At 41.5% G+C, this 23,951-nt stretch overlaps 2 protein-coding genes across 2 annotated transcripts in view; both read left to right on the top strand.

Annotated features, from left to right (window-relative positions):
- The window catches only part of LOC115935014 (HLA class II histocompatibility antigen, DRB1 beta chain), a 185,863-nt gene extending 171,966 nt beyond the window's left edge, over positions 1-13,897 (top strand). Inside the window, exon 7 of the mRNA XM_055390116.2 lies at positions 13,822-13,897. The gene's annotated coding sequence lies outside the window, so the exon portion shown is untranslated. The remainder of the gene's footprint in view (positions 1-13,821) is intronic.
- Positions 8,767-12,499, top strand: LOC134758703 (HLA class II histocompatibility antigen, DR beta 3 chain-like). Its single transcript, XM_063707317.1, has 3 exons — positions 8,767-8,788; positions 11,307-11,588; positions 12,288-12,499. Exons 1-3 carry the CDS (start codon positions 8,767-8,769, stop codon positions 12,497-12,499), a joined length of 516 nt encoding a protein of 171 aa, XP_063563387.1.
- Positions 13,898-23,951: the final 10,054 nt, after the last annotated feature.

Raw genomic sequence — 23,951 nt, 5'->3', positions numbered from 1 at the left:
AAAAATACAAAAAAATTAGCCGGGTGTGGTGGCGGGTGCCTGTAGTCCCAGCTACTCGGGAGGCTGAGGCAGGAGAATGGCAAGAACCCAGGAGGCGGAGCTTGCAGTGAGCTGAGATTGCGCCACTGCACTCCAGCCTGGGTGACAGAGCGAGACTCTGTCTCAAACAAAAAAGCAATTTTTTTGGGCTGAATCCAAAACTCTCAGAAAACCAAATGCTGGCAAGGATGTAGAACAACGGGGACTCTGATTCATTGCTGGTGGGAATGCTAAACAGTACAGCCACTTTGCAAGACACTCTGGGTGTTTCTTACAAAGCTAACCATACTTTTAATACAGTCCAGCAATGGCACCTCTGAGTATTTACCCAAATGAATGGAAAACTTATGTACACACATACCTGTGCATGGATGTTTATAGCAGTTTTATTCATAATTGCCAAAAATTGGAAGCCCCCAAGGTGTCCTCAAGGTCAGTGGATAAAGAAATTGTGATACATCCATACTGTGGAGTATTTTCCAACAGTAAAGAGAAATAAGATATCAAGCTATGAAATCACATGGAGGAAACCTATGGACATATTGCTAAGTGGAAGGATCCAGTCTGAAAAAGCTCTATACTGTATAATTACAACTATATGATACTGTGGAAAAGGCAGAAATACAGACAGTTAAGTAGCCAGGGGTTCAGGAGGAGGAAGGATGGGTGAGTAGGTTGAGCCTCAGGCATAGTTAGGGAAACTACTTTGTATGATGCTTTTGTTACTGAAATACCCTAGATTTGTCTAGCTCCTACAATGGCCTCGCACAAAGCCATCACTGAGATGACAAGTATTGCCAAGGAAGAAGGCTTTAATTTTTAATCAGGCACTGCAGCTGAGTAGATGGGAGATCAGCCTCAAATCCATCTCCCTGACTGGCTAAAATTAGGGATTTATGTAGCAAAGAAAGAATGTTACTATGTATGGGAAAACAAGAACTCCAGACAATAAGGAAACAATCATAATCAATGATGGGGACTGGCATCTCATGGTCTGGAAGTGATGATCTGCTGAGTTCCAGCTCTTTGACAATTTTTGAAAGACCTCAGGATCCTTTCTTGAGGAAGGAACTCAGATTTTAAAAATGTAAATTTCAAGTTTTAAGAGCAGAAGGGTCAATTTTTATGTTTATCCAAATAACTATCTATGGGACTATTGGGTTGGTTTCACTTTAATGGTAGACACATGACATTATGTATTTATTGGAACCCATAGAACTGTGTAATAGAGTGAACCCTAATATAACTATGAACCTCAGTTAACAATAAGTATCAGTATTGATTCATTAATTGTAACAAGTGTGCCACACTAATGCAGGATGTTAATAATAGAAACTGAACAGAGAGCTGTTTCAGGGAAGGAAGTATGTGGGAACTCCCTAAACTTTCTCTGAAATATTTTTCTACACTTAAAACTGCTTTAGAAATGGTCTTGTTACATGGGAGGATGTGGATTTAGTTTTGCTTTTCATTCTATACTTGTCTGAGTTTGACTGTATTCTCTATTGTTCATGTATTTATTTTATATTAAAATTGTAGATATGTTAACAAAAACTTAATTGCAACATTCTCAAGAGTCAGCTTTCTCTAAACTATAGATAAAGAAACTTGTAATTTATTCACAAGTCTTGCAAGGTTATGCCACCTTGGTTTGTGCTTGTTTTATCTTGCTTTTCTTAGATTTTTATTAGTAGGCTGCAGAAATTTTGAGGAAAACAATTCTGCAACCAATCAGAGGCCAAAATAAAGTTACAAAGTTATACTCCTATGCAAACATCTGATTAGTTGCAAAAAACAAGCAATCAGAGGTAATTTTCATTTACCATATGCCAGGCAGAAAAGGTGGAGGCTTGCAAAGGGAGTAGTCTCTGGTTATTTTGTTACTTGGGCATAGAAAGTTAGGGTTTTCTTTTGAATTTAATTCTATTCAGAAATCAGTGTGAAACCGCCTTAGGTTCCCTGCCTCCAGATCCTATTCTCCTGCCTCATCTGGAAGACACTCTGGCTGTTTCTTATAATGCTAATCATACTTTACCATAAGATTCAGCAATTGCAATTCGAAGTATTTACCCAAATGAGTGGAAAACATCTGTCCACATAAACAAGTGTACACGAATGTTTATAGAGCTTTATTCATAACTGCCAAAAATTCAAAGCAACCATGGTATCTTCCAGTAAGTGAGTGGATAAACAAATTCTGGTATATCCATACCATGGGTTATTATACTACATTAAAGAGAAACAAGCCATCAAGCTATGAACAGACATGGAGAAAACCTATATGCATACTGTTTCTTCTTTTTTTTTTTTTTTTTGAGACGGAGGATCGCTCTGTGGCCCAGGCTGGAGTGCAGTGGCGTGATCTCAGCTCACTACAACTTCAGCCTCCCAGGTTCCAGCAATTCTCTTGCCTCAGCCTCCCAAGTAGCTGGGATTACAGGTGCGTGCCACCACACCCAGCTAATTTTTGCATTTTTAGTAGAGACGGGGTTTCACCATATTGGCCAGGCTGGTCTCGAACTCCTGACTTCATGATCCGCCTGCCTCGACCTCCCAAAGTGCTAGGATTGCAGGTGTGAGCCACCACGCCCAGCCCCTATATGCATACTGTTATGTGAAAGAAGCCAGTCTGAAAAAAACTATATCCCATATGATTACAACTATATCCCATATGATTACAACTATATAACATTCTGGAAAAGGTAAAAATACAGAGACAGTAAATAGTGGTTTCCAGGGGTTCAGAAGGAAGAGGAATGGATAAGAAGGTGGAGTCTGGGACAATTTTAGGTCAGTGAAACTACTTCATAGGATACTTTTGTTACTAAAACACCAGGTTCAGTCTAGGTCTTGCACACAAGGGCTTCAGTCTGGGTCTTGCTGCTCACCACACAGAAAGCCAATCACTGAGATGACAATGAGTATTGCCAAAGAAGAAGGCTTTAATCTTTAATCAGGTGCTGCAGCTGAGGATACGGGAGTCCAGTGTCAAATCCATCTCTGTGACTGACTAAAATTAGGAGTTTATATATCAGGGAAGAAATGTAGCTAGGTATGGGAAAACAGGAACAGGGAGTCTCATTGTCTGGATGAGATGATCTGGTGAGTTCCAGTTCTTTGATACTTTTTGAGAGGTCTGGGAGATCTTTATTTGGAAAGAAACTCAGATAAAACAAATATAAGTTTCAAGCTTTAAGACCCAAAGTGTCCATTTCTATGTTTATTTAAACAAAAACTGTCTAAGGGACTCTTGGGTTCACTTTATCCACCATTTCACTTTAATGGTGGATATATGACATTATGTATTTATCAGAACCCATAGAGCTGTATAATAAGAATGAACCCTAATTTAACCATGGACCTCAGTTAACAATAAGTATCAGTATTGGTTCATCAGTTGTAACAAGTGTACCACAATGAAGCAGGATGTTAGTAGTAGGAGAAACTGAACAGAGAGCTGTTTTAGGGAAGAAGGGGTGTGGCAACTCCCTGAACTTTCTCTGCAATTTTTCTGTACACTTAAAACTGCTTTAAAAAATGTTCTCCTTACATAAAATGATATGGATTTATTTTTGCTTTTTTATTCCATATTTGTCTGCATTTGATGGCATTCTCTGTTACTCACCTACTTATTTTATATTAAAATTGTAGATATGTTACAAAACACGCCTATTCTATCTGTAATATTCTAGAAATTCTGCTTGGATTCTGTAAACCATAGGTACAGAAATTTGTTATTTATTAGTAAGTCTTACAAAGTCATGCTGGCTTGGGGTGTGCTTTTTTATCTTTTATAATCAGGGTGTAGAAATTCTGAGAAAAAAAGTATAGTTTTTGCAATATTTTATCACCAAACATGGTACCTAATTACTTTGCTTACATTTTCCCTTTAATTCTGATAATAATTCAATGCGGTGAAAATTACTATCAATATTTTTATGAGGAATCCAAGGGTAATGTAAACAAGATATCAGCCAAAACATAGCTTGTAAATTATACAGCCCAGATGCAATCCAAATCTAACTCAATATTTATTTATAGTCTATCACACTGTCATGGATGACTCATCTTTATGGTTTGTGGTAGGTTCTCATAACCGTTTCAGAAATAAATACTGTCATACTTTTACAGAAAAATTAGCAAGAGCTCACTGTGTTTCTAATATTTTCTTTTCATCTTAATGCCGTATCCTGCCCCTGCTCTCCTTACTCAGTTTTTCCACCCAAATACACATGTCCAAACATATGATGGTTTCAATAATAAGTCAGACTGTTCTCCTGGTACTAAAACAGGCATCCAAGGCTTTTTCTTAAAGAACAGGCAATGTCAATATTCAGTGTCTGATCTCAGTCCTCATTAAGTTTGGAATGAGCAATGCTGATATGTAAATCTTGTAATATTTGTGAGTCTTCCTCTCATTCTACTCCCCAGTCTACCCCGTGTCTCCTCCTCTCCATCTGTTTCACCCATCTCAGAGGCCAAACCCTAGGGTTTCAGATTTACTCTACTGAAGCTACAGGCATGTCATTGACTTGCAGGCTCAAGAACCAAAAACTGATTCTGAGCCCATTGCCCAGTAGAGATCTCTTTAACAAAACAAACAAACAAAAAAACCTGCTTTAGCTTTTTCCTCCAAAGGGTGAGGACACAGCAACAGAATTGCCTGCACACGCTCAGAAAGAGACCAACCCAATGAGCCTGGATATTTCTGATTAATTCTGTTACTAAGAAGTGTAGGAATCTTCCATTCTTGTCTAACTTGGAAGAAAGAATTCAGCCAAGAGATGTATAGCAAGGGTTGAGTAGCACAGATTATTGAAGGAAAATAAAGTACATTCCTAAGGAGGAGTAGAAAACAGTTCTGGGCTGTTCCAGCTGGAAAAATAGTAGTAGCAGTGTTTATTTAAAGAGACAGTATGCTCTGAAAGAGGAGACAGAGTGGGCTGCTCAAAAGAAGGAGCCAGCAGCAGCCAGTGCTGAAGGACTCTATGAGAATCTCACATGATTATTCAAGAAGGTGCCTGAGGGGCTGTCACTTGCAAACATGTTTCAGGAGAACTCTTTGGGTGCACATGCTCTGTGGTTGCACATGTTACTACACATGTTGCATGTCTGAGTATTTAAAATCTCCACCCAGAGCTGTGTTTTTTATTATTATAATGAGCAAAAGATTATTCTATGGGAAGTTTTCGGAGGAGTGCACAATTTCGTCAGTGGAGAAAGTCCCTGCCATGGCTGTTTCAGGCTAGGGCCTGATAAGTTCCCTCCAGGGGCGGAGGGACCAACCACAGGGCCAGATGTAGCCAGTGTAGCCATTGCCCTCTTTGCTATTAGTGCGCAGCGCTGATTATCAGTGGGCAGTGACTCCAAGGCTTCTTTTCCCAGGGGCTCCCTTGTCTGCTCATTTCTGGCTTTCTGCCTACTCTAACAATTCCAGAGCTTGTATGATACATTCGATTCAGACAATTGAGGATGAACCGATCACATAAATACTCCTGCTCCCCTCACTGCAAATAACCAGCTCAAACACCAGAAAATTCACCGAAGAACCATCAAAATAGTATAGTATATTCAGAAAAAATCATTATTTGAAGAAACTTGAAGCAATAAGTACATGCAGAATGTCCCCATAGAATGTTCAGAAAATTCTACAATAGAGAAATAATCCTACGCGGTATATTCCAGAAACATTTCACGGTGGTAATAAAATGATGGGAACAAGTTTTGAAAGTGCTCCCTTTTACCCTATTCCAGTATGTTACTCATAAAGAATTACTTTTCCTTGCCACCGATAATAGTCTGTTCTTACATTGCCATAAGAAAATACGTGGGACTGGGTAACTTATAAAGGAAAAGGTTTAATTGACTCACAGTTCTGTATGGACGGGAAGGCCTCAGGCAACTTACAATCATGGCAGAAGGGGAAGAGGCCCATCTTATACGGCAGCAGGCGAGAGAGAATGCACCCATAGGAGGAACTGTCAAACACAAAACCATCAGATCTAGTGAGAACTCACTCACTATCGCAAGAAAAGCATGGGGGAAATGGCCCCATGATCAAATAACCTCCAACCAGGTGCCACCCTGGACATGCGGAGATTATGGGGATTATAATTCAAGATGAGATTTGGGTGGGGAAACAGAGCCAGCCTAACTATGTCACTGTTACAGGATCATTTGTGGTGTTGCTTTTCTTGCCAGAATCCTGTGGCTGGTAATGCCTTTGCCTGAGTTTTGCTTGAGCCAGCTGAGCTCACTCCACCCACTTCACGTGGCAGGCTGTACTCTGCTCACTCTACCAGCCTGGATCCCACACCTGCCAAGGGTGAGTCAGGTGGCGAGGGATGTGTGAGCAACAGAGCGTGTGGTCCAGACACTGTGCACAGCCAGGAATGTTGGCTGTGCAGGGTGGGCAGCTCTAGGTGCCAGCATGGGTGCCAGCTGCCCGAGGCTGCAGCTGGACCACGCACACCACAAGCAGCTTTCACAGCTGGCACTGGGGAACATAGTGGCACCTGGAAGATTGGGGACCTCAGGAACCACAGGCCCCAAAAAGGGAGTCACATCCATGGCTTGGTGAGCTGCCAGCTTTGGGCTACCTGAAGAACCACAGCTCTTCTCTCCTCTTTGCCCGTGACATGGCAAGCAAGGGGCATGTTTCAGTCCTGTTTGTGTTACAGCTTTTTTAGACTCACCATTTGGTAGATGCCAGGTTCTTGTCCTGAGTCCAGGAAGAATGAGGTATGCAGACAAGTGGAGGGTGGGCAGGACCAAGACGAGCTTTATTAAGCAACAGAAAAGCTCAAGAGACCCTCAGTGGGCAGCTTCTCTCCATAGCCAGGTTGTCCTGACACCTGTTCAGCTCTCAGCAGAGGGTAGTTCCATTCTGCAGCTGATCATCCTGTCCTCTCCTCAGTTTTCAGCAGAGAGGGGACCCTGGGGAGGGTAGCTCCACTCTGCAGCTGAGGAGACCCTGGGGAAGGCAGCTCCACTCTGCCACTGAGACGAGACCCTGGGGAGAGCAAGTCCTCTCTGCAGCAGGTCATCCCTCATCTCCCCGTCCTTTCTCTCTGCTGTCTTCATCCTCTGCTCATGTCTGCCTTAGCCCAGGACTTTAACAGGCCTCAGAGGGGAGGAAGTGCGCACCATGGACGGACATGGGGCAGGCCCAGAAAAGGCACAAGTTCCCACTCCTGTCAGCAGGACTGGCAACCCAGCCAGCAGCTTTCAGGCCCTCCCTGGGCTGCAGGAGGGGGGCTTCATCAGGGATCTGCCACCTTCTGCCCAGAAGGCTGTCTGCCTCCCACTGCCATCCATGGCACCTAGGCTGCTGTGGCAAGGGGCACCTGTAGGCCAGTGCCAGGTGCCCTCCACCCATCTTTCCTCAGCTTCTCTGTGGCTGAGGTGGCAGGAGGCTGGTGTGTCAATGCTGCCCTGGGCATGCACACACCCGGCCAGGATGTGACAGCACCAGGGCATGGCCCCGACTGCACTCTGAGATCAGAGTGGGCACCTGGGAGCTGGGAGAGGACAGGCAGTGGAAGCAGACACCCCCAAGCAGGGACAGTAGGTCCTTCTTGGCATTGAGGGCTTGGAGTGCAGAGAGGCCTGGATCCTGCTGCAGGGAAGGCGGTGCTCACACCCAATCCATGGAACTGGCAGGTGGCCCCTGTCACAACTTCTGGCAGCCTGGGATAGGCAGGTCCCCTCGCTGGGCCCAGGCCAGCATCAGATGCAAGGGTGATGTCTCTTCAAGTTCTTCCCCTAGCACTCAGGGGTGCCCATGTCTCCGGAATTTATTCCTTCCAGTGGGTTCTTGGTCTTGTTGACTTCAAGAATGAAGCCAGACCCTCACGGTGAGTGTTACAGTTCTTAAAGATGGTGTGTTTGGAGTTTGTTCCTTCAGATGTGTCCAGAGTTTCTTCCTTCCGGTGGGTTCGTCATCTCACTCACTTCAGGAGTGAAGCTGCAGACCTTCGTAGTGAGTGTTACACTCTGAAAGGTGGTGCGTCCGGAGTTGTTTGTTCCTCCTGGGGGGTTCGTGGTCTTGCTGACTTCAGGAATGAAGCCACAGACCCTTGCAGTGAGTGTTATAGCTCATAAAGGTAGTGCGGATCCAAAGAGTGAACAGCAGCAAGATTTATTGTGAAGAGTGAAAAAACAAAGATTCCACAGTATTGAAGAGGACCCAAGCTGGTTGCTGCTGTTAGCTCAGGTGGCCAGCTTTTATTGCCTTATTTGGCCCCACCCACATCCTGCTGATTGGTCCATTTTACACAGCGCTGATTGGTCCATTTTTACAGAGTGCAGATTGGTGCATTTACAAACCTTTAGCTAGACACACAGTGCTGATTGGTGCATTTTTACAGAGTGCTGATTGGTGTGTTTACAAACCTTTAGCTAGACACAGAAAAGTTCTCCAAGTCTCCACCCTACCCAGAAGCCCAGCCAGCTTCACCTCTCACCCAGGGCTCCCCCTTGCCCGGATGGGGTGGGGGAGGCGTGTTGGGGAGCAGATCGCAGTCCAGGCCTGGCCATCAAGAGCATAGACTTGCTGGCCACCCCCAGGGACACAACCCTGGGCAGCCTCAGGCAGAGCCTCCTCCTGAGGCACAGGAACTGGGTGCCCTCGACAGGGTGGGACAGTGTCCTTCCCACTAGCCGGGTCCCCAAAGCAGGGCCACTCACACTTCTCATCCTGGGCCCCTGAAGTGTGGTCCCAGCTCCATGCCCAACCCACAGCTGCAGGGTGAGAGCAGCAAGGCAGGAGTGTTGGCGGCTCTGGGCCTAGCGGCGGGTCCCACTGGCTGCTCAAGGGTTGGGAGTGCAGTATGCTGCCTGAGGGACAGAAGGCACAGGGGACATGGGGCACAGGGGTCCCACTTCTGCCACCATTACTTGCAACTTCCCGCTGCAGTGGAACAGTCTGGGCAGCTTGTCACTGCCATCATCACCACCCTTTTATCCTAAAATACTAAGATGAACCTTAGCTGGCTTTCCTAGATTACCATTATCACAATTACTTTTTTTTTCACAATTTGTTTCTTCTTTTATTTTTCTTTTCTTTTCTGTGTTTTTGTTTGTTTGTTTGTTTTGAGATGGAGTCTCATTCTTGTCACTCAGGCTGGAGTGCAGTGGCACAATTTTGGCTCACTGCAAGCTCCACCTCCCGGGTTCAAGCGATTCTCCTGCCTCAGCCTCCTGAGTAGCTGGGATTACAGGCATGTAACACCACACCTGGATAATGTTTGTACTTTACTGGGTTTTGCTATGTTGGCCAGGCTGATCTCGAACCCCTGACCTGAGGTGATACACCTACCTTGGCCTCCCAAAATGCTGGGATTACAGGCGTGAGCCACCATGTCCGGGTTTTTGTTTTTGTTTTTTGTCAGGATCTCCCTCTGTCACCCAGGCTGGAATGCAGTGGCATGATCTTGGGTCACTGCAGCCTGGACCTTCCAGGTTCAAGCAATCCTCCCATCTCCCTAGTACTGGGACTAAATTAGTTTCTAAGTAAATTATTATTTTCTGTTGACCAAATTAAATGTGATCTTCTGGTTGCAATTTCACAACTTCCAGTAGTATTGAATTATTATTGGGGTATGGAGACATAGTTTATTCTCAAATCCAGGGACAATAGTCACTTTTACCCAAGAAAATTTGAACTTTCTGTACTAATAGAAGTGTGTTTTTCCAGAGTAAATAAGGCACTTTTTTCTTCTATTTTGAGATCGTCAAATTTACTACTTTATGATGAGAAATCTGAAATAATAATTCTGAGCAATAGTTTATATTTAGGAATTTTGAGGCCACTGTTACCTTTAATAAAAAGGAGATTTCTCAGGAGCTATGGGTGTCATCACATAAGATAAGTGCAAATCTTGTCATTTCCAGAGGAGGGTAATGATGATGATGAGGGGAATCTTTTGAAGGAACTAGAATTGCTACACAGTATCTTCCTCAAATTGTATAATACTGCGGTTCATTAAAAGAAGTAGTCTTACTGCTATGCACATCCATAAATTATAAGGATATAAATAATTTTAACACAAGGGTCATTATTCTCAGAAATAGAATGTGAAGGAGTATGATATAGTGACTGAGCTTGAGGGGTATATAATTTGGTTTAATCTATAGTGTACCATTTACTAGCTTTGTATCTTTGCAAAAGTTGTTTTATCTCCATCATTTTATTCTCTCCACCTGTAAGCATAAAAAGGGTGTTTATTTTACTGAGCTGATGTTAGAATTAAATAAAAATATGAAGTATAGAAAGCCGTTAGTACAATTCTGACTACAAAATAAAATGCTTATTTTTATTTATTTATTTATTTATTTATTTTTAAGACGGAGTCTCGCTCTGTCACCCAGGCTGGAGTGCAGTGGTGCAGTCTCGACTGACTGCAAGCTCTGCCTCCTGGGTTCACGCCATTCTCCTGCCTCAGCCTCCTGAGTAGCTGGGACTACAGGCGCCCGCCACCACACCTGGCTAATTTTTTGTATTTTTAGTAGAGACGGGGTTTCACCTTGTTAGCGAGGATGATCTCCATCTCCTGACCTCGTGATCCTCCCGCCTCAGCCTCCCAAAGTGCTGGGATTACAGGTGTGAGCCACCGCGCCCGGCTCTACTCTGCCCCTTTATCTATCCACATTGCTTTAAATCATATTTTTCTCTCAAGGTGTACAAGGATGATAAGTAGGTGCCAAGTGGAGCCCCCAAGTGTGATGAACCTTCTCACAGCGCAATGGAGCGAGAAGCTTTCTGACCTCATAAAAGGAAGACTACCTTAAGTCATTGTTTTATATATTGTATGTGCATTAATTCTCACATAATCTCAACAGGTAAATTAGTATAATTATCCTCCATTACAGGTGAGAAAGTTGAGACACAGAAGAATTGAAAAACTCTTCCAGGATCAACCAGTAAAAGGGACCTTTGATGTGAACCCGGCAACCAGGCTCAGACATCAGTTTTAATTAATACACTCTGTACTTTCAGAGATTTATAAACACTTTGACAATGCATGCCAATTTCAAGCTATGAAGAAACAAACATAATTTATCGCAACATCTCTCAAATCTAATAGGTCCTCACTATAAAGATTCAATTCCAGGCTGATGACACTGTAAGGCCACATGGCCAGCTGTGCTGGAGGCCTGGTCAAGGCCAGAGCCTGGGTTTACAGAGAAGCAGACAAACAAAACAGCCAAACAAGGAGACTTACTCTGTCTTCCTGACTCATTCCCTCTACTATTTTTTCTCATAGTCCGTCCTCACGTGACTGTGTATCCTGCAAAGACCCAGCCCCTGCAGCACCACAACCTCCTGGTCTGCTCTGTGAATGGTTTCTATCCAGGCAGCATTGAAGTCAGGTGGTTCCGGAACGGCCAGGAAGAGAAGGCTGGGGTGGTGTCCACAGGCCTGATCCAGAATGGAGACTGGACCTTCCAGACCCTGGTGATGCTGGAAACAGTTCCTCAGAGTGGAGAGGTTTACACCTGCCAAGTGGAGCACCCAAGCGTGACGAGCCCTCTCACAGTGGAATGGAGTGAGCAGCTTTCTGACTTCCTAAATTTCTCACCCACCAAGAAGGGGACTGTGCTAATCCCTGAGTGTCAGGTTTCTCCTCTGCCACATCCTATTTTCATTTGCTCCATGTTCTCATCTCCATCAGCACAGGTCACTGGGGATAGCCCTGTAATCATTTCTAAAAACACTTGTACCCCCTGTGGAATCAGTCATGCCTGCGAGGCAGGAGAGGCTGTCCCTCTTTTGAACCTCCCCATGATGGCACAGGTCAGGGTCATCCACTCTCCCTGGGCTCCAGGCCCTGCCTCTGGGTCTGAGACTATATTTCTGCTGCTGTTGCTCTGAGTTGTTTGTTGTGATCTGAGAAGAGGAGAAGTGTAGGGGCCTTCCTGGCATGAGGGGAGTCCAATCCCAGCTCTGCCTTTTATTAGCTCTGTCACTCTAGACAAACTACTTAACCTCTGTGAGTCTCAGGATTTCTGTTGATCAGATGTTGAAGTCCTGTCTTACATCAAGTTGTAATATTTGAATGAGTTTGAGGCCTAACCTTGTAACTGTTCAGTGTGATTTGAAAACCCTTTTTTCCCCAGAAATAGCTAGTTATTTTAGTTCTTGCAGGGCAGCCTTCTTCCTCATTTTCAAAGCTCTGAATCTCAGGATCTCAATTAAAGAGGTTCAATTTGGGATAAAAATCACTAAACCTGGCTTCCACTCTCAGGAGCATGGTCTGAATCTGCACAGAGCAAGATGCTGAGTGGAGTCGGGGACTTTGTGCTGGGCCTGCTCTTCCTTGGGGAAGGGCTGTTCATTTACTTCAGGAGTCAGAAAGGTGAGCAGCCTTTGGAGGCTGGCTCTCTCCATAGACTTTTCCAGAGGAGGAAATATGGCTTTGCTGAGGTTAGTTCTCAGTATATGAGTGGCCCTGGATAAAGCCTTTCTTTCCGCAAATGATCTCCAATGTCCCACTAATCCAGAAATCATCAGTGCATGGTTACTATGTCAAAGCATAATAGCTTGTGGCCTGCAGAGATGAAAGAAAGGCTAACAAGTAGATATCCTTTGGTTGGAGATCCTGGAGCAAATTAAGGAAGAGCCGCTAAGGCTAATGCAATTACACTGGATCCTGTGACAGATGCTTCATGCTTCAGGGGTCACGTGGTGAGTTTCTGCTCCTCTCTGCCCTGGTTCATGTAGGTTATGGTGTTAGAGAAATCTCAGGTGGGAGATCTGGGGCTGGGATATTGTGTTGGAAGACAGATTTGCTTCCATATCTTTTTTTTTTTTTTTGAGACGGAGTCTCGCTCTCTCCCCAAGCTAAAGGGCATTGGCGCGATCTCAGCTCACTGCAACCTCCTCCTCCTGGGTTCAAGTGATTCTCCTGCCTCAGCGTCCTGAGTAGCTGGGACTACAGGCATCTACCACCACGCCCAGCTAATTTTTTGTATTTTCAGTACAGATGGGGTTTCACCATGTTGGCCAGGATTGTCTCGATCTCTTAACCTCGAGATCCACCCAACTCAGCCTCCCAAAGTGCTGGGATTACAGGTGTGAACCACCGCACCCGGCCTGCTTCCATATCTTTTAAGTGTATGTCTTTTCCCCTTTTTCCCAGGACACTCTGGACTTCAGCCAACAAGTAATATGTTTTCATTCTCTTTTAGAAACAGATTTGCTTTCCTAGAATGATGGTAGAGGTGATAAGGCATGAGACAGAAGTAATAGGAAAGACTTTGGATCCAAATTTCTGATCAGGCAATTTACACCAAAACTCCTGCTCTCCACTTAGAAAAGGCCTGTGCTCAGCCAGGTGCAGTGGCTCACTCCTGTAATCCCAGCACTTTGGGAGGCTGAGGTGGGTGGATCACCTGAGGTCAGGAGTTGAAGACCAGCCTGACCAACAAGGAGAAACCTTGTCTTTACTAAAAATACAAAAAAAATTAGCCATGCTTGGTGGCACGTGCCTGTAATTCCAGCTACTTGGGAGGCTGAGGTACGAGAATGGTCTGAAACTGGGAGGTGGAGGTTGTGGTAAGCGCACCACTGCACTCCAGCCTGGGCAACAAGAGTGAAACTCTGTCCGATAAAATGAATAAATAAAAAATAAAAGGCCAGTGCTCTGCAGTAGTATTGGCTCAGGGAGACTTAGCAACTTGTTTTTCTTCTTGCTGTACTGCTTTCATCTGAGTCGCTGAAAGAGGGGGAAAAAAGCTGTTAGTAAAGCGAGGTCTGAAAACAGCACTCTCCTGTGTCTTTTGCAGGACTCCTGAGCTGAAGTGAAGATGACCACATTCAAGGAGGAACCTTCTGCCCCAGCTTTGCAGGATGAAAATCTTTCCCACTTGGCTCTTATTCTTCCGCAAGAGAGAGCTTTCTCAGGGCCTGGTTGCTACTGGTTCCATAACTCTGCAGAAAATATCCTCTCTTGTGGCTTCCTCAGCCCCTACACTTGGCCTGAAGTCTGAGCACTGATGGTAGTGCCTCATCTTAAACTTTTGTGGCCCCCTTTACCTAACCCTATGGCCTCCCGTGCATCTGTACATCCCCTGTGCCACAAACACATCACGTTATTAAATTTTTCTCAAACATGGAGTTAAAAATCGTCTGGTCCAACATATGCAAATCAATAAATATAATCCATCACATAAATAGAACCAATGACAAAAACCACATGATTATCTTAATAGATGCAGAAAAGGCCTTGGGCAACATTCAAGAGCCCTTCATGCTAAAAACTCTCAATAAACTAGGCACTGATGGAACACATCTCAAAATAATAAGAGCTATTTATGACAAACCCACAGCCAATATCATACTGAATGGGCAAAACCTGGAAGCATTCTCTGTGAAAACTGGCACAAGACGGGGATGCCCTGTCTCACCACTCCTGTTCAACATAGTATTGGAAGTTCTGGCCAGGGCAATCAAGCAAGAAAAAGAAATAAAGGGTATTCAATTAGGAAAAGAGGAAGTCAAATTGTCCCTGTTTACAGATGACATGATTATAAATTTAGAAAACCCCATTGTCTCAGCCCAAAATTTCCTTAATCTGATAAGCAACTTCAACAAAGTCTCAGGATACAAAATCAATGTGCAAAAATCACAAGCATTCCTATACACCAATAACAAACAGAGAGCCAAATCATGAGTGAGCTCCCATTCACAATTGCTACTAAGAGAATAAAGTACTGAGGAATCCAACTTACAAGGGATGTGAAGGACCTCTTCAAGGAGAACTACAAGCCACTGCTCAAAGAAATAAGAGAGGACACAAATGGAAAAACATTCCATGCTCACAGATAGGAAGAGTCAATATCATCAAAATGGCCATACTGCCCAAAGTAATTTATACATTCAATGCTATCCCCATCAAGCTACCATTGACTTTCTTCACAGAATTGGGAAAAACTACTTTAAAGTTCATATGGAACCAAAAAAGAGCTGGCATAGCCAAGACAATCCAAAGCAAAAAGAACAAAGCTAGAGGCATCATGTTACCTGACTTCAAACTATACTACAAGGCTATAGTAACAAAAACAGCATGGTACTGGTACCAAAACAGATATATAGACCAATGGAACAGAACGGAGGCCTCAGAAATAATGCCACACATCTACATCTACAAACATCTGATCTTTGACAAACCTGACAAAAACAAGCAACAGAAAAGAATTCCCTATTTAATAAATGATGTTGGGAAAACTGGCTAGTCATATGCAGAAAGCTGAAACTGGATCCCTTTCTTATGCCTCATATAAAAATTAACTCAAGATAGATTAAAGACTTAAATGTAAGACCTAAAACCAGAAAAACCTTAGAAGAAAACCTAGGCAATATCATTCAGGACATAGGCATGGGCAAAGACTTCATGACTAAAACACCAAAAACAAATGGCAAGAAAAGCCAAAATAGACAAATGTGATCTGATTTAACTAAAGAGCTTCTGAATAGCAAAAGAAAGTATCATCAGAGTGTACAGGGAACCTACAGAATGGTAGAAAATTTTTGCAATATATCCATTTGACAGAGGGCTAATATCCAGAATCTACAAATAAACAAATTTACAAGAAAAAAACAACCCCGGCCGGGCACAGTGGCTCACACCTGTAATCCCAGCACTTTGGGAGGCTGAGGCAGGTGGATCACGAGGTCAGGAGATCGAGACCATCCTGACTAACACAGTGAAACCCCGTCTCTACTAAAAATACAAAAAAATTAGCCGGGCATGATGGTGGGTGCCTACAGTCCCAGCTACTCAGGAGGCTGAGGCAGGAGAATGGCATGAACCCGGGAGGCAGAGTTTGCAGTGAGCTGAGATCGTTCCACTGCACTCCAGCCTGGGCAACAGAGTGAGACTCCATCTCAAAAAAAAAAAAAAAAAGGAAAAGAAAAAAACAACCCCATCAAAAAGTGGGCGAATGATATGAACAGACACTTCTCAAAAGAAGACATTTATGCAGCCAACAAACATAAGAAAAAAAGCTCATCATCACTGGTCATTAGAGAAATGCAAATCAAAACAACAATGAGATACCATCTCACACCAGTTAGAATGGTGATCATTAAAAAGTTAGGAAACAACAGATGCTGGAGAGGATGTGGAGAAATAGGAAAGTTTTTACACTGTTGGTGGGAATGTAAATTAGTTCAACCATTGTGGAAGACAGTGTGGCAATTCCTCACGGATCTAGAGCTAGAAATACCATTTGACCCAATGGTCCCATTATTGGGTATATACCCAAAGGATTATAAATCATTCTACTATAAATATACATGCACACATATGTTTATTGCAGCACTATTCGCAACAGCAAAGGCTTGGAACCAACCCAAATGCCCACCAATATTAGACTGGATAAAGAAAATGTGGCACATATACACATATACTATGCGGCATAAAAAAGGATGAGTTCATGTCCTTTTTAGGGACATGGATGAAGCTGGAAACCATCATTCTGGGCAAACTAACACAAGGACAGAAAACCACACACTGCATGTTCTCACTCATAACTGGGAGTTGAACAATGAGAACACATGGACACAGGGAGGGGAACACTACACACTGGGGCTTGTCAGTGAGTGGGGGGCTAGGGGAGGGATAGCATTAGTAGAAATACCTAATGTAAATTATGGGGTGATGGGTTCAGCAAACCATCATGGAACATGTATACCTATGTAACAAACCTGCATGTTCTGCACATGTAGCCCAGGACTTAAGGTATAATAATAGTAAAAAAAAAAAAAAAAGAAAAGAAAAAAGAAAGTGGAAAAAAATCATCTGGTCCATTTGGCTCCAAGGACAAAAAAGAAAAAGAAAAGAAGAAGGGAAGATTATTTCCCAATAGAATAATAGTTTTGGTGTATATGTCATAAGTATGTGAGGTAATGCATATGTTTAATAGCTTGATTTAGACTTTCAACACTATAGGCATATATCAAAACTTTGGCTCTACAACATAAATACACTATAAATTTTTTACTTGTCAGTTAAAAAAGTAAACCTAACATTTACAAAGGCAATGCATAAAAACTGAGAAGAGACTGCAACAACTGAAAGAAACTTGGCCAACATGAGATTTTTTTTTTTTTTTTTTTTTTTTTTTTGAGATGGAGTCTTGCTCTGTCGCCCGGGCTGGAGTGCAGTGGCGCAATCTCGGCTCACTGCAAGCTGTACCTCTTGGGTTCACACCATTCTCCTGCCTCAGCCTCCCGAGTAGCTGGGACTGCAGGAGCCCACCACCATGCCCAGCTAATTTTTTTGTATTTTTGGTAAAGACGGGGTTTCACCGTGTTAGCCAGGATGGTCTCGATCTCCTGACCTCATGATCCACCCGCCTCAGCCTCCCAAAGTGCTGAGATTACAGGCGTGAGCCACTGCATCTGGCCCAGAACTCTTTCTTAATACCATCTACAATATTGTGTATCTATTACTGTAAATTAGTATATGGTTTTTCATTCCAGAGACTTCAGTAATATAGTATTACCAAAGGACTTGTACAGATTTCAGAGAAAGACAAATTTAGAAGATGGAGTGTTCTCCATTGTATTCTGAGAGTCAGTATCAAATATGTCAAAACTAAAAAATACATAATCAATGCAGAAGTCTATTTCAAAGTAATAATCATTTGAGCATAATTTCTCTACTGTCAGAGACAACTTATTTTCAAATTCAGTATTTATTTATGCATATTTTATTATTAGTTATATGTTACTTGTACATACACGTCAGTACAAGTACTTATAAATCCTATAAGAACATAAATCCTATAGGAATATATTAAGCTAATAATTATGTCTGTTCTGTTTGATCCCAGAGTTCCAACAAATAGGTCTTGTTCCCTAAGTTGAGGAGATGATTTGTCTTATTTTATATGAGACTTGTGATGTGGAACTAAAATGTGTGGGATGAATATTTGAATGAAGATGCTTCTGCTGTGAACAGCAGGAAATCCCATCTAGAAGACTTCATTTTTCTTTAACCCATGATCTCACATAGGCAATAGATACAAGGGTGGGCATCTCCAGGGTTGCTCAACTCAGCAAGCCAGTGGCATCAACAGCGATCCTGGAACTTCATAACTCATCTCTCTATCATACACAGCATGTCAGCTTTCCTGCGATGGCCGGAGGATCCCTGCAGCAGCTTTAGGTTTCTTATTCTTTCACAAAAACTACCAAAGAAAGGAAAAAGATACTACTTTTTCCTGTGTGCCTTTATAAGGAGCAACTACACCGTTTCCAGAGTATTCCCAGTACCCACTTTCTCATTGGAATGACCGTGGGATCACACGGGCTCAGACAAGCCAGGATTCAACCCTTGTAGAGTGGGCCTGATGCACACTGGAAGAAAAGGAGCAAAATCATATATTTTTAAAAATAAAGAAATGGTGGATGGAGTAGGAGAGGTTGATTTCAGGGTAGGGAAATGATAGATTGTGGTACTATCAGGTCGTAAGTATTTGAGTTAACTTCCACATGAAGGCCTAGAGATTCCTGATAGGCATCCTCCATTCAGCATTTCAGGTCTTTTTTAATACATATGTATCGAGCATTAAATGTCTGCCATTAACTCAATTAGAATAAAACAAAAAAGCGGGAAAAAGGATTGATTTTAGAACTCAATTAAGTATGCTGACATGTTGTTTTAACGGGGGAATTTTTGAAAAAAGTAGAATGAGGAATGACTAGCTCTATAAGGTGCTAAAACATACTATACATTTATTTTAAAAAATACATTTGTTGGCCTGGCGCAGTGGCTCATGCCTGTAATCCCAGCACTTTGGGAGGCCGAGGCGCGCAGATCACGAGACCATCCTGGCTAACATGGTGAAACCACGTCTGTACTAAAAATACGAAAAAATTAGCCGGGCATGGTGGCGGGCACCTGTAGTCCCAGCTACTCCGGAGGCTGAGGTGGGAGAATGGCGTGAACCTGGTAGGTGGAGCTTGCAGTGAGCCGAGATCTCACCACTGCACCCCAGCCTGGGCGACAGAGCGAGACTCCATCTCAAAAAAAAAAAAAAACACATTTGTTACTGATTCTTTATTTTTTATTAAATATGCTAGTAAAACAGAGTCTAGAATTAGAACCAGAAAGAGCAGAAAGAGTTGAGATTTAGTTTCAGTTTGTGGTAAGTTGTATTCCAAAGTCATTTCTTTCACCAAATGGATCCTGGATGAATAAAAATTGAAACATCAAGGAAAATATAAAATTAATAAGACAGATGTTATTTCTAATACTATCATCATCATTATAATTATGTTTGAAGACAAACAGACTTTCTAAGCCCTTATGTGTTGCTGGTGGGAATGTATGATTTTACAAATATCTGGAAATTTGGCAATTTCTTTAAAAGTTTAACATACGTTTGCCATATGACCCAGCAATTTCACTCCTTGGAATCTACCTAAGAGACATAAAAACATATGTCCTCACAAAGATACGTGTTCAAGTGTTCAGAACAGCGTTAGCCATAGTAGGCCCAAACTGAAAACAATCCAAATATCCTTCAACTAGTAAATGGATAAACAAAATGGATAAACTACATTCATGCAAGGCAATATCATTCAACAGTAAAAGGGAGCAAAATGAGACTTATCTGGCAGGGTAACACCATGAACATGAGGGTAGTTTTCCCAAGGCAAGTTTCAACCCTTGCACTCCGGGTGATGAGAGATTACTTAACGGGTGCGATGCATGTGATTTAGGTGATGGATACTGTGGAACACTGACTTCACCACTGTGCAATCTGTGCATGTAATAAAACTACACTTGGACTTTATAAATTTACACAAATAAAAAAAGAGAAAATAAATGAAAAGGGACAAAATGAAGATACATATTACAAAACGGATGAACTTTAATAATGTTAACTAAGTGAAGGAAACTGGACACAAAAGGTTACATAATGTATCATTTCATTTACTTGAAATATGTAAAAGAGGTAAATTGATTGACGCAAAAAGCAGATCACTGGGTGCCTATGGCTTGGGGTATCGGTGGGAATTAACTATAAATAGACAAATTTTGGACATAACAGAAATGTTAAAAAAAAACTGGATTGTTGTGATAATTGCACAAATCTATTGATTTACTAAAATCATTGAATTTTACATATAGAATGAATGAATCTCATAGTATGTAAATTAAGCCTTAGGAATCCTGTTAAAATAATTCTTTTTAAAAAAATAAGACTTTGCAAACAAGACAAAATCCAGAAGACACAAATGAGAAAATATTTGAAGAAAATTACTGACTTCTTTGCATGAAGAAAATAACAAAATTAAAAGAAGTATATGAAGCTCAGAAAAAATTTTGATCACATAAGACAGACAATGGGCTTTCTTATGAAAAATTGTTAACTACTCAATAAATTAATTAATGGAAATGCCACAGAAAATTGGGCAAAAGATATAGATTGACTATAGAATCTCTTCCATAGTCAATATTGGAATCTCTTCCAATAGTCAATAAATATTTGCTCAAACTCACCAAAGAAGGGAAAAATCCAAATTCAAACAGCAATTTCTCCCCCCGAAAACTGGAAAATACAATAGTTTGTTTTAAAATCAAGGATTTAGAAGATTCTATGGGAATAGATTCTCCTATACTATTAGGATTGTGGGTGGATGGCCGTGTGCTCTTAAAACTCAAAATGCAATTGTTACATGCTTGATGAAAACAACAAAAATCCCATTCTAAACATCTGTCTTAAGGAAACAATCCTACATGAGCCCAAAGAAATATAAAATTTGTCATTTTGAGCCATGGTTTGCAATAACAAAAACATTGCCAAATTCTAAAATAAAAACTGATTAATTTGTCTTGATTATAAAACTTTTGCACATCATAAAAACTATGCAGCATGTGAAGTGACAGCACACTGCAGGATGACATTTGGTGCTGTGTGGGGCACTGTGAGCATATATAGGTGTAACCCTGTGAGTAGTTGGGATAATACAGTATTTCCACTCTAGGTTTTTACAGTCTCGGTACATTTTTCCTTGTACATCCATGATGACATATAAAAAATGTAACAGGAGAGAAAAGAAACATTCTCAATATTTAGAAGAAAGGTAAATTGTGGGCCGGGCACAGTGTCTCACGCCTGTAATCCCAGCACTTTGGGAGGCCGAGGCGGGCGGATCACGAGGTCAGGAGATCGAGACCACGGTGAAACCCCGTCTCTACTAAAAATACAAAAAAATTAGCCGGGCGCGGTGGCGGGCGCCTGTAGTCCCAGCTACTCAGGAGGCTGAGGCAGGAGAATGGCGTGAATCCGGGAAGTGGAGCTTGCAGTGAGCCGAGATCGTGCCACTGCATTCCAGCCTGGGCAACAGACCGAGACTCCATCTCAAAAAAAAAAAAAAAAAAAAAGAAGGGTAAATTGTGGTATAGACATAGAAAGGAATAATATACAGGGCTTTAAATTATGTAGGACTATCAACATGAATTGGAAAAAAATCATAAAACATAATGCCAATTAGGAGGTAGAAAATTACAAGAATTGTCACTGTTACTATAAGAACAAAAAAAAATAGACCAGACTAAATGGATAAACTGCAAAATAATCTTATTTTTAAATTTTTAATGAAGCATAGATCAAAAAGTATAAACATTCCAAATTCCGGAGATGAACAAATTCCACTTAGGTAAGCAGGGACAAATGTCCACTCTTATTCTTTGGTCCCTCTATGGAATGTTAACACGGGGGGAAGATTGAGCCTGACTGAGAAAGGGAGAAAGGGACTGAGGACAAAGCAGCTGAGTTGTAAATAGCCCTGTGGGCTTGTGTGCTGCATTACAATCTATAGAGGCCCCCTGAATAATATATATCTACTTTACCTTGCCAGCTGAGTCTCCTTCCAGAACTTTTTCTGACTTCTTGCTGGTGGTGTGGGAACTAGGGAGGTAGACAGAAGACAACAAACATCTCTGTAGCTTCCTGCAAACAAAGATCATGAAGGAAATCAAGATAGGAACAATGCTTTCAACCATCTTGACTTAGCTGGCATTTATACTAGACATATATACTGACATCTGAGAACTACAGAATGTTTATTTATTTACATTGCACAAAGATTATCCACGAAATAGAACAAATACTATGACTATAAAAGTAGTCTCAATCACTTTCACAAGAATCAAATCATACAGAGTATATTATCTGAACACAGTCTTATCAAATTACAAATAAATAAGATGAAGAACGTTGCCCAAATTTTTGGAAGTAAAATAATACCTTTCTAAATAATCTATGGTTTGTCACCTAAAATCAGAAGGAAAATTAGAAGATAATTTTAAATAAAATAATACTAAAGTGAATATTTAAAATTTTTGTTACACAACCAAAGCAGTCCTTAGAAAAAAATATTGTTTAAAATTCTTGTATTATAAAAGGATACAACATTGGAGGTTACATTTCAACATGAGATTTGGGTGGGACAAACATCCAAACTATATCAATAACATAATTGGTTTAATGTATAGCGACTTTGTATCCAGCAACCTTATTTACATTTATTTATTAAATCCATGAGTTTGCCTATTATTTTTATTTTCTAAGTACCCGATTAGGTCAAGAGTAAATAATGACAATTTTACCTGGATGCAATTCTTATCTCTTTCGTATATTTTTCTTGCCATTTTCATTGACTCCTCTACTACTGCAGATATGAAAGAGACAGTTTTACATCTATTTCACTGCTAAGACTAATGTGTGCAATAGGTTAGCAATCATTTCTCAGATTGAAGAAATACCTTTTAAATACAAGTTTGCAAGCAGGTTTTTGTTTTTATTTATTTATTTTTTTTTGAGATGGAGCTTTGCTCTTGTTGCCCAGGCTGGAGTGCAGTGGCGTGATCCAGCTCACTGCAACCTCTGCCTCCCAGGTTCAAGCGATTCTCTTGTCTCAGCATCCCGAGTACCTGGGACTACAGGCACACACCACCACGCCTGGCTAATTTTGTATATTTACTAGAGACAGGGTTTCTCCTTTTGGTCAGGCTGGTCCTGAACTCCCGACCTGAGGTGATCCACCCAACTCAGCCGCCCAAAGTGCTGGGATTACAGGCATGAGCCACTGCGCCCTGCCGGATTTTTAAAAAATTAAGGCCAAGTGCTGAATTCTGTCAAATCATATTTCATGACTCTATCCAGGTGGTTGCATGTGTATTCTCCTTCCTTCAGTTAATGTAGTGAATCACACTAATTGAGTCTCAAATGCCCAAACAACCTTGCATTTCTGGAATAAACTCCACTTGGTCATGATGTGGCAGCCATCTTTTATATCACTGACTTCAGGTGTCTAATATTTTCTTAAGAACTTGGCTCATAAGAGTTATTGGTCCATAAATTCCTATTTGTTGTAGAGTTCTTTTCAGGTCTTGAAGTAAAGTTTACACAGATCTCATTAAATGTAACCGCAAGTATTTTTCCTTTTTTCAAATATGTTTGAAGTTTTCATAAAGTTAGTGTTGTTTGTTCCTTAAATAGTTGAAAATAGTTACTGAAACTGGATGAACCTGCAGTTTTGTCTTGGGAAAGCTTTATGGAATGGGCTTACTTTCTCTATAAGATGTGGAACTCTTCATATTTTATGGTATTTGTCAGCTTCAGTACATTGTACATTTTAAGTAATTTATTCATTACATGCAAATTTATTTTGTAAAGTTGTTCATATTATTATTATTTCATTCCGATAAATCTGTAAGACTATAACAAAAGATATGAAATTGTGTCATTGGAGTCTTAGAGGGAAATGACAAATGGGTGATGCCCAAAGAGTATTTGAAGGAAGATTGACTATTTTCCAAATTTGGACAAAGACTTAAATGTAAAAATTCAAGAATCTGTGCAAACCAAAACGAAGATAAATCCAAAGA

Source organism: Gorilla gorilla, chromosome 5, assembly GCF_029281585.2.
Source record: "Gorilla gorilla gorilla isolate KB3781 chromosome 5, NHGRI_mGorGor1-v2.1_pri, whole genome shotgun sequence".
Classification (NCBI taxonomy): Eukaryota; Metazoa; Chordata; class Mammalia; order Primates; family Hominidae; genus Gorilla; species Gorilla gorilla.
This window is presented reverse-complemented; position numbering and strand designations above follow the sequence as displayed.